General features: G+C 45.2%; 1 protein-coding gene across 2 annotated transcripts; it reads right to left on the bottom strand.

Moving 5' to 3' along the window:
- Window positions 1-848: 848 nt before the first annotated feature.
- Window positions 849-4,788, bottom strand: LOC136502061 (uncharacterized). Of its 2 annotated transcripts, XM_066497541.1 has the most exons (6): window positions 4,655-4,788; window positions 3,311-3,863; window positions 3,053-3,140; window positions 2,718-2,876; window positions 1,494-1,654; window positions 849-1,221 (listed from the first exon to the last, which is right to left on the bottom strand). In XM_066497541.1, exons 1-4 carry the CDS (start codon window positions 4,669-4,671, stop codon window positions 2,860-2,862), a joined length of 675 nt encoding a protein of 224 aa, XP_066353638.1. In that variant the 5' UTR covers window positions 4,672-4,788; the 3' UTR covers window positions 849-1,221; window positions 1,494-1,654; window positions 2,718-2,859. The 2 variants fall into 2 exon arrangements, 1 of the variants encoding a protein (XP_066353638.1); XR_010770415.1 differs by lacking the exons at window positions 1,494-1,654; window positions 4,655-4,788 and having other exon boundaries at window positions 3,241-3,893.
- Between the last annotated feature and the right edge of the window lie 7,015 nt (window positions 4,789-11,803).

Below are 11,803 nucleotides of genomic sequence, written 5' to 3'. Positions count from 1 at the left end.
CTCTTGAGATTCTTAATTTCTAAATTTTAATCTAAAAATCTTTTTAAGAATAGTATTAACTCCGTAAAAGAAGTAATATGCAGGATAGTCAATAGTACTAACTCCATAAGATAGTCAACATCACTTTAGCTTTAAAAATTAATAAACAACTTATATGTAGGGTACTTCCAACATAGGAGAACTACAAGGACTACTTGACTGCTGGTGCTTGCCGTGTCGATACCCTTGTGATGTTGTTAAGAAGGTGTGGCATTTAGGTTTGTCAGAGGATACACTTAGGATAGAATTATCCTCTTAGTTTTAGCTATGTACAATCAGCTTGTAATATTGATGTTCTGAACATTACAGGTAACAATACAACATACGCTTGGAAATATGTTATCGTGGTATTATTTTTTTCCCGTTGCAACGCACGGACGTTTAATTATTGGCGCACGAAAGAAATGGATATCAGAGATTTTTTCCTGCCAATATTAGCCGCATCACGGAAAGAGCTATACAGTAGAGTTTGTGAGCCCACGACGCAACGCTCTCCGTGAAGTTTAGCTATCCCATAGCAACCCACAGACACGAACCTAGTCTTTATTATTTCTTTCTTTTCCTCCTCTCTAATATTTATATACTATAGCAAAAGTTCCCGTGCGTTGCCACAGGAGAGAGAAATAATTTTTCGTTACCTCATTTTGGTTCCTACCTAGTCTAGCAAAAATAGATTTAATATTATTATTATGGTTACGTGTCCCACATGTGAACATCTTTGCTGCAAGGCCGAGAAAGATATGAGTTTTCTTAGCGCACAATACCCCTTGTTTTATTTAGGTCTCACTTGGTTGAGCTCCCTCAAATCGCCATGTGATACTAATATCAACCAAACAACCAAAATAAAATCAAACTGATTATACATCCTATTAGGATTTAAATGTGGCCCATTAAAAATATTTAGGACTTCTAAGTCTAAACGAAACAGCCATCATACGTGGCTTAGCAGCAACACATAGTGTTCCTACATCAAACTCACCGGCTTGCTGGTTAGGTCATGAGGGACAGTAACCATATCACCAAACCGCTCATCTAAAGTATTGAGCCAGTAGAAGATTTTGGACTTAATTCGACCAGCAAAGTTGTTGATTGATATATCACAGGAGACGCCAAAGCGGTTGCTCACATATTGAAGGACTGGAACTCTTGCATGTGGAATGAACTGCATGTATCCAGTAACACCTGAATAAATAAAAGCAACAACGCCAAGTGTAAATGAGAGAGTTTTATAATAGTTATTGAGATACACCAACAGTTATTGAGATACACCAACGATGGTTCGTATCATAGTGAATCAAGCAACAATGGAACAAAAATATCACTCTTTTGCGGTTTTGCCAGAAAATCTAGGATAGAACAAGTATATCATGATGGTTAAAGTTATTTCATGGATGCTGAATGTGCAGTTTACCATACATATTTATCTATCTTGGGAGCAATATAACAAAGATTACCTCGGCTTAGTAAAGCTTTCCTAACTTCTCTCAAGGCATTCTGCTTCTTTTTCTTGTTTATAGGGAGGTTTGAATCATTCCAGAGCTGAACTGATAGAGCTAAGTCCCCTGATTTTGAGTAAAGATCTGATACAAAGGACCCAAAAGGTATCGAACATTTCCTATCATTAAGATTACTGATGCATTGGTTAAGAATAGTACAAAGCGGGGAAAATTTTTTCTCAGCTTATTAGCTCCATCATTTGCTGTTTGTGCAGCTCCATTCTAGAAATACAGACACCTACTACTGCAGCAGCTATCCCAGTACAGTAAGGGTAAGGATCGTACAGCGTTATAGCATGACAAAACAAACTGTTGCCTACTGCCATAGCTACTCATATAATGGCAATGCCAACATTGGCTACAGTACTTGCAGCAGGAATATCATTGTTTGCCACATTTCATGCAATTAAACCTACCCTTTTTAGAATTACGAATTTGATAGGCCGTGTTTCCATATTAGTATTGTCCAAACTATTCAGATGAACATGATCTGAACTTCACTTGAACAATGCTTACCACATATAGATTTTACTCTTTACTGTGTCGACGAATAACTCAGTATCTCTTCATGAACACAACAGAGATTGAGATATTAAGGCCCTGTTTGGTTCTTTAGGTGCTCCTAAAATTTCTGTCACATTGAATGTTTGGACACATACATGGAGTATTAAATATAGACTAATTACGAAACTAATTGCACAACTTGCGACTAATTTGCGAGACGAATCTTTTAAGCCTAATTAGTCCATGATTTGACAACGTGGTGCTACAGTAAATATGTGCTAATGACATATTAATTAGCCTTAAAAAAATCGTCTCGTAAATTAGCCTCCATCGATGTAATTGGTTTTATAATTAATCTATATTTAATGCTCCTTATTAGTATGTAAACATTTGATGTGACATGAATTTTAGAAGCGACTAAAGAACCAGACACCCCGTAACTTCCACATATATATTCTACTGTGAATCATTGAATTTCTTTCAGTAATCTACCATGGAAATCCACTATACAACATGCACATGCAGGGGAAAACATTTATCTTCTATACTGCATGCAAGTACGTTCAAGGTACAGTGTCAAAAGTGACATCATTGCACCTTAACTATATCAGGCTTATAGGTGTGAGTGTAAACACAATCGAGAAGGTTTCAGTTGTAACAGAAAAAAATATAAGTTACCTGGCAAAGATGCAAGAGAATGGTACAATTTTCCAGCTCCTGAATTGTGGATAGTCACTTGCTTCTATCATCCTCTACTGGTTTGGTTAGTGCAAGGATGTCCTTGATACACTTGTTCAGCACAATATTTTCATGAACTGAATCAACCATGCTGAAATCCTGCGGCCGTCAAGTAACATGTATTTAACTAAAAACAAGGAACAGAAATTGATGTCGCTTGGAAAAAGAGAAGGTTATTGGAAGATATAACCAAATTGCAGGAGACAGCGTAAGAACAGGAAATGCGAGCCAGACAAAACGAAGACTAATCTAGAGGGAATCGGAGAGGATGTTACCGTTCTTCATCATCTCGTTGAGGAAAGGCAGCAGGCGCCGGTACCCAAACGAGCGCGGGTCGCGGACGAGCTTGGACCGCGCGAGCACCTGATCCAGCGGGGAACCAAGGCAGATATCAGATGCTGAAATCACAGAGAGGCAATGCATGCAGGCACCAGACGAATCGAGAAACGAGCACCCGACTTACCAGCTTGCGGTCAAGGTCGCCCGAGCCCGCCGCCGCAGCCGACGCGGCCAGAAACGAGCACCCGACTTACCAGCTTGCGGTCAAGGTCGCCCGAGCCCGCCGCCGCAGCCGACGCGGCCTCCGGAGGCGTGCTCTCGACAGATCCAGGCTTCACGGGTGCGACGCACTCGGGGGAGGTGTCGAGGGAGCCGGCGGCGGGCGGGACAACGCGGCGGAGGCGGAGGTTCTTACAGAGATGGCGTCGACGCCGCTGTGGAGGAGGAGCTCCATGTGGCGGCGGGATGTGATGCCGCCAAGGCGCGCTGCGGCGGGGGAGCGCCGGGCGGAGTGCCGCGTGAGGGATAGATACGGCTGCGGCGGCGTGACGCACTTGAACCTGCGATGGCTTGGGGGAACCGGGGGCGAGCTGCTGGGGGAGGGGAGCTCGGCCGCCGCCTTGCGCGCCCGTGGTAGAGGAGTGAGGGATTCGGCCGGGGTGAGGAGTGCCACACCCAGTCCGCCGCCAGCGAGCCGACGAGGGAGTAGATGGATTCGGCTGCGAATGGGCGGCGACGCCGGCCGGCCCGCGCGGTCGCATGGCCAGCGCGCCGCCAGCGAGCCGACGAAGGAGTAGATGGATTCGGCTGCGCAGATAGTGGAGGCTGAAGGTGAGGAGTGCGCGACACGGTGAGGGATACGCCCGGACGAAAGAAACCCTTTTGACTTTAATAGTAGGTACTCGCAAAAATAGCCGTTTGCCACGGGATACATAGTTTATTTAATAGTCACTTACATTTTTCGTTCGAAATTTATATTTAACTAAACTGACATGTGTTTCAATTCGTCTTCGAATGGACTGTGTTTTGCTCTAACTCATACAAACACGAAAAGATTAGAGATTTATCAACGATACGTCGTATTTTAATTCATATATCCCTCGTATATGTAATTTGAAGGAAGAATACCTCTCATTTGAAAAAAGAATAAAGAATAGAAAAGAATGTTAGGCCTAGACTACTTGGCCGTAGAAATAAAACAAGAAAACATATATCCCTCGTATCTGTAATTTTTTATATCTTAACATAGACAGTTCAAAACATAGGTTATGGACTATCTATTTCACTATCTGCAAGCTGTTTGATATTTGCATACCATTTTGTATAGTATTTTGTTTCTATCTGACACGAAATGAATCAAACATAAATAAGATGAACATCGTTACAATATTTTTTGAACCCATAAATATAAGTCATACATTACATATAAGCACAATATTTTAAAAAACGTTTGGTAAAACAGATTTTCGTCTAGTTAAAAAGAATGAAAGGTCTAAAATATCTTTTTTTTCTTTTTTTCCTCCTTTTTCTCGTTCTTTATTATTCTTTCTCTCTCTACCTTTACCTTACCACCCGCGCACGCAGAATCGCGTTCGCACCTCCCTGTCTCGCACATGGCGTGGAAGCGCCGTCGTCGCGGCCGTAGGTCGTTGCTGCACCTCCGCGCCGCCCCTTGCTTACCCTACTCGGACCCTCCGCGCATGCCCCGGCAGCGACGACGGTGGCCGCGCCGCACCCACACCCGTCCTCCCAGCAGCGACTCCTTCGCGCCCGCGCCATCCCCAGCGGCAGTTTTCTTCACGCGCGCACGCCTACACTGGGGCAAATCTGCCCTAGGCACACAGATATGAGGAAGGAGTAGAGGTAAGCTCTCTCATGTGCCGCAAGCTTTACACTTTTTGCTTCTTGACCAAAAATCACGTGGCGGCTTCTTGTGTTGAAGCAGGGTGGTTCGCACGTCTTCCCGGTGCGGGTCATGTAGGGCGGGCGGCGGCGCGTGTAGGGTGGTCGGCGGTGGCCAACTGTGCCGGAGCCGAGCAACGCAGCAACGGCTTGTGCGCGGCGGCGTGTAGTGGTGCGTCTTGTGCAGGGCGGGCGATGGCAACTCACTCGTGGAGGCTAGCTATGCTGGAGCAGGGCGTCCGAGCAGCGGCTCGCGCAGGGCGGCTAGTGGCGACTCGGGCGCGGCGGCCAACTAGTCGGAGCAGGGTGTCCCAGCATCGTTTCGCGCGCAGCGGCGCAACTGTGGCTCAAGGTTGATTTTCCATGTGCTGCACCAGATCCGCTTCTCTATAGTCGCCGTCGTTCGCTCGTGCACGTAGCACTCCTAACCATGACTTATAAATATCGTGTTTCTGACATGCACCCCTACTTTTTTTGCCTCTATACTTTCTTATCTATACTCTCTTCATCCCAAAATAATAGGGATTGTACATGGATATTAATGTTGTATAGCTAAACAGAAGATCAATATGTCTAGGAGAGAGAGAAATAAAGATGTATTGGGAAGATAGAACGGTAATGATAGGAGTAGGGCGTCTGGATGCATCGGACGTGCTTGGCCTCCTCCACGCGACCGCGCTAGGGACGCCGCGCGCTGGCAACCCCCGCCGTCAGGGATGCGCCGATGACGAGCTGGGCACCACCGACGAACTACGCGCCGCCGGCGAGCTCCGCGACCGCGTTGCCTCCGGGAGGGGGCTGGGAGAGGGGAGAGGCTCCAAGTTGTCGCCACCGAGGAGCCAGACCATCGAGGAGCTCCACTGTAACAACCTCGGTGTTACGCCCTAAACAAATTACCAAACCATGTCATGAGCATCATGTTTATGTGAGAATGCATGTGATGGAATGTGTGGATAAAATTTTTGTAACTTAAGATGATCAATAAAAATGTTAAATGAGAAGCTATTCCATAACTCATGTATATCAAGTAGGATTTAAAACCAATTTTTATTGAACAAAAATACTATAGAACATATATGTGGCACTTAAATAAAGTTTGGAATATGAACTTTGTAGATGACAATGAAATCCTTGTTGTACAAAAATAACATTGCTAACTAATGTTTCTAATAGCCTAGAAATGGAACTTGGAATCAAAGTTCAACTCAAAGACTTAGAAGATTTTTAAGTATATAGGCAGCAAGACAATGCCATGTTTGGAAATTTATTTTGTGGAATCGAGTTAAGAAGTGGTGTCATGTTTTAGCTCGAGTTGGTAGCCTGATAAGCCCTCTTGAGCATGGTGAAGGTGCTTTAGTTTCTAGAGCAACCGTTTAGTTTTTATAGACGCTTTAAAATTCATGCATGACACGTTCTCGGGCTGATGGGCCAGGTGGGCGCGGTCATCACGTCTAGGGGTGTGACGTCGCCATGTTGGCTCACCCCGCGCGCGCACACGCGCTGCCGTGCGATGCTCCTGCCACCGTGATGCCGTGCTGCGCTGCTGCTGCTCGCTTTGCCACAACGCGCACGTGGGCTGTCCCGGCTGCCTCATGTCGTCGCCTCGCCTTAATGGCGCTGCAACCGCGTAGGCCACGCCTCCACCTGCCTCTCCGCGCGTGCATGTGGTCTAGTCATGTTGTCATGTAGCGAGTGCGCAGACGCTGCCTCGAATCCGGCCGACCGCTTGCCCCTAAGGCGAGGCCGAGCGGAGCCCACCTACCGTGCCCTGTCTCTCTCTCCCTCTGCTACAGCCGTCAAGCCATGCCATCAAATTAGCCATGAGCGATCACCTCCATTCAATTCAGCGCATCCACGGCTTCATCATCAAGTCCTCTCACTGCCTGACCCCACCCAGCCTCGAAGCATGCACGGCCAAGCTCCAATTTGGAGCTTTTCCCGCCGACGTTCAGATAAGGACGCCCTCGGCCATGGCAGAGGACAGCCCTCCCTCAGTCCACCTTGAGCCGATTACTGTGCACCGCTAGCTTCGCCTTCATCCCCGCTCCACCCTACGCGCCTTAGCCGAACCTCTACCGCCTCACCATCGTCGTCGACGCGCCCGTGCACCATGGTGCGCCGCTGCATGGCTCACCCACACGTGGCCATCCCTCCACCATCGTCCTCCACTCTAACCGTCACCTCGGCTTGGTCCACGGTAGCCTCCTGATGCTCATACGCTAACCAATTAGGTCTATAGCTGCCCAGCTCACCGGAATAGTGGCACTACCATCGCGGATGGCCACGCGCCGTTGTAGCCTTCCCCAGCAAGTCATGTCACCCCATACCATCGCTTAGCGTAGCCGCTCAAGTCGGAGAAGGTGACCGACCCGTTAGGTGGGCCGGCGTAGGTCCCAGGTGGTCGGCGCGGCCGCGATGTGTCACCACTACCGCGCCGCCATGCGCTGAGGCGTCGGGGTTGCGCGCGGGGGAATTCTAGGAAAGTCAGGGGGTTAAGTGAGAAGATTTGAGAGAGGGGGAAATAGTATTAGGGCTTAGGTGAGATTTGGAAGAAAACTGGGGACGCTTTTGCAAAAATGCCAGCGTGTGGGGGCTCCCCCGCCGTGGGCCATCTAGCGCGTGGGGCGGCGCTCGTGTGGGTGAAAGGTCCTAATGGATAGAGGGGGGGTGAATAGCCTATTAAAAATTTTTACAACAACACTAAGACAAATGATTAGTCAATAAGATGGCGAAGCTAATTTTGTGCTAGCACTATACTTGGGGTTGCAAGCCACCTACCCAATTCTATTTTTTATGATCTCTAGTATATCACAACAAAGCTATGTCACTAATATACACCTAGGTGATCAACCTAGTGCGAGTAATACAATTAAATGATACACTATCTAGTCTTAACTACCACTAGCTCTATCTAAGTGAATGTATAATGAAATACAAGAGAGTGGTAGAGAGGTATACCGCCATGGCAAGTGACCAATGAGTGAATACCAATGAATACCAAGGAGACAATCAAGACAATGATTTTTCCTCCAAGGTTCACTTGCTTGCCGGCAAGCTAGTCCCCGTTGTGGCGATTCACTCACTTGGAGGTTCACGCGCTAATTGACGTCACACGCCAAACCCTCAATAGGGTGCCGCACAACCAACATAAGATGATAAGCCACGAGCAATTTACTAGAGTACCTTTTGGCTCTCCGCTGAGGAAAGGTCAAGAACCCCTCACAATCACCATGATCGGAGCCAGAGACAATCATCAACCTCCGCTCGATGATCCTCGCTGCTCCAAGCCGTCTAGGTGGCGGCAACCACCAAGAGTAACAAGCCAGACCCACAGCAAAACACGAATATCAAGTGCCTCTAGATGCAAACACTCAAGCAATACACTTGGATTCTCTCCCATTCTCACAAAGATGATGAATCAAAGATGGAGATGAGTGGGAGGGCTTTGGCTAAGTTCACAAGGTTGCTATGTCAATGCAAATGGCCAAGAGAGTGAGCTAGAGTCAGCCAAACGATATTTATGACACCCATAAACAATAGAGTCGTTGGCTCAATTATTGCGCTGACTGCGGGATGACCGGACGCGTAGGTCGTGTGCACCAGACGCGTCTGGTTGTAGCCTGACCGCCACGTGTCCCTTTTCAAATTGTTTAGCCATTGGCGCCCAACAGCAATCTCTACGCACAGTAATACTATGTGATCGGACGCGCTGTTAGAAATCAACCGGACCCAAGAGACGCAGCGTCAGGTCGATTCCAGAGAGCTCCCAGAGCCGCTACATCACTTTGACCTAACACTAAATAGTAACTCATCAGCATCCGGTCACTCCACTGAGCCAGAGTCCGGTCACTTTCACTTAGTCGCTCACCTCGGGTCCAAATATCGAACGCGTCCGGTCCTGATTCTGGACATGTCCGGTCACTTCTGTCTGACTACCCCAAGACTGGATAAAATACCGGACGCGTCTGGTCCCAATTTTGGACGTGTCCGGTCACTCTGTGAACAGCGCGACTAACTCCTTTTCAACTCTATCTTCTTTACCCTTGCTCAAATGTGCCAACCACCAAGTGTATCACCTTGTGCATATGTGTTAGCATATTTTTCACAAATGTTTTCAAGGGTGTTAGCACTCCACTAGATCCTAAATGCATATGCAATGAGTTAGAGCATCTAGCGGCACTTTGATAACCGCATTTTGATACGAGTTTCACCCCTCTTAATAGTACGGCTATCGATTCTAAATGTGATCACACTCACTAAGTGTCTTGATCGCCAAAACGAAAAAGCTCCTATCAAGTTTCACCTTTGCCTTGAGCTTTTATTTTTCTCTTTCTTCTTTTCCAAGTCCAAGCATTTGATCATCACCAAGCCATCACCATCATCATGATTTTCACCATTGCTTCATCACTTGGAGTAGTGCTACCTATGTCATAATCACTTTGATAAACTAAGTTAGCACTTAGGGGTTCATCAATTCACCAAAACCAAACTAGAGCTTTCAATCTCCCCCTTTTTGGTAATTGATGACAACCATTTCATAAAGATATGAATTGAAATTCATTTGAATCCATGTTCTTACCCAAGCATATTTACCATGTGTAAAAGGATATGGACAAGTTTCATGAATCCCAACTGGCAGCAATTGCTCCCCCTACATATGTGCTAAGAGTTTGGATTATAGCTTGCACATATGCTTAGATAGGAAATATAGGAGACAATATCTACCAAATGATGCTAAGGTATAAGAGATGGACCTTTGAAGCGTGATACCAATCGGAGTGCACCAACATACCATCCTTAGCACCATTAGTAACTAGACATACACAAAAACTAGAATACCCCTTGAGATCAACATTAGAACCAAGGGTCTAGTTTCCATAAAATGAACATAAGTCTAGTTTCTTAACCTATGCATGCTAGTTTTTCATTTCATCATTCAATCCTATAACTAGCATATACCACGCAAGCATAAATATTGAAATTTAAAACTTGTGCCATGCAAGCAAACATATGAAATGCACATTCAAATGCATCCACCAAGTTTATGAGCTTGCTCCTCCTACTTGTGTGCTCAAAATTTTAATTGATCCCTTATTTTATCATATCTCTCCTCCTATGTCAATTTCTCAATTTCTCCCCCTTTGTTATCTTTTCACTATCTTTGTACACTATTTCTCCCCCTTTGTCATCAATGACCTTAAAGGTTTAATTTTAAATAGGTTGAGATTATCAATGCCAATCAATGGGGTAAGGATTATTTTCCCAAATTTGGTCCAATCTAGATCACTTGCCAAAGATATTTAACTCGGTTTGATCCAAGGACAAGCTTCTTCACACCTTCAAATAAGGGTGATCTTGTACCATGTTGAGTTAAACACTTATAGCTCATTTTCTAGATCAAACACTAGGTTTACAAGCCCATAAATATGTCATATGCTACCACTAGACCAAATTAAGCATAGGTGCAATAGTGGTACCATACAAACATCAAAATCATTTGATTTTCATGAATGAGCCTATTAAATGTGAAAAATGACTAGATGCACTAAACATGTCCTTAGCAAGGATGTATGCCATGCCAATCAACTTTTACCTTGGATTGCTCGAAGGAGAGGCATGTTATATAAGTGGGGAGGTGCATCAACACATATTTGAGAAGTCCAATATATTCAACTCATTTCTTAGCTTGCAAAACATTTTCTCATCTAATGGCTTGGTGAATATATCAGCAAGTTGATCTTTGGTGCCTACACTCTCAATGCAAATGTCCCCTTTTTGTTGATGATCTCTTATGAAATGGTGGCGGACATCAATGTGCTTTGTTCTTGCATATTGAACCGGATTGTTGGTTAACTTGATTGCACTCTCATTGTCACATAGCAATGGCACTTTCTTGAACTTGATTCCAAAGCCATTCAAGGTGGCCTTCATCCAAAGTATTTGTGCACAACAACTACCGGCGGATATGTATTCGACTTCGACGGTTGATAATGCAACACTATTTTACTTCTTTGATGACCATGAAACAAGTGATCTTCCCAACAATTGACATGTGCCCAAGGTGCTCTTCCTTTCAACCTTGCATCCCGCATAATCCGAGTCAGAGTAACCAACTAGCTCAAACTTTGCTCCTTTGGGATACCACAAACCAACATTTTGTGTATGCTTCAAGTACCTTAATATTCTCTTTGTAGCCTTCAAATGACTTTCTCTTGGTGAGGCCTAAAATCTTGCACACATGCATACACTAAACATGACATCCGGCCTTGATGCGGTCACATAGAGTAGGCTTCCAATCATAGATCGATATAATTTTTGATTCACCATATTGCCACTTGCATCACTATCCAAGTTGCCATTTATTTCCATTGGTGTACTAATGGCTTTGCTATCACTCATGCCAAACTTCTTGAACATGTCTTTTATGTACTTGCCTTGACTCACAAATGTACTATTCTTCAATTGCTTGATTTGAGGACCAAGGAAGTAACTTAACTCTCCAATCATGGACCTTTCAAACTCATTGGCCATCATCTTTCCAAACTCTTCACAAAACTCTTGATTGGTTGATCCAAATATGATGTCATCAACATAGATTTGCAACACAAATAAGTCTTTGCCAATCTTCTTGGTGAAAAGAGTGGTGTCAACCTTACCCATCATGAGCCCTTTAGAGAGTAGGAAGTCCCTCAATCTCTCATACAATGCTCTAGGTGCTTGCTTCAAGCCATACAATGCCTTCTTCAACTTATACACATGGTCGGGCTTCTTGTCATCTTCAAAACCGGGAGGTTGCTCAACATATACTTCTTCATTGATGTAACTGAAGGGACCGTGACGCCTAA

The sequence above is a fragment of the Miscanthus floridulus genome, chromosome 13 (genome assembly GCF_019320115.1).
Source record: "Miscanthus floridulus cultivar M001 chromosome 13, ASM1932011v1, whole genome shotgun sequence".
Classification (NCBI taxonomy): domain Eukaryota; kingdom Viridiplantae; phylum Streptophyta; class Magnoliopsida; order Poales; family Poaceae; genus Miscanthus; species Miscanthus floridulus.
Note: the sequence above shows the minus strand (reverse complement) of the source record. Positions and strands in the feature narration are given on the sequence as shown.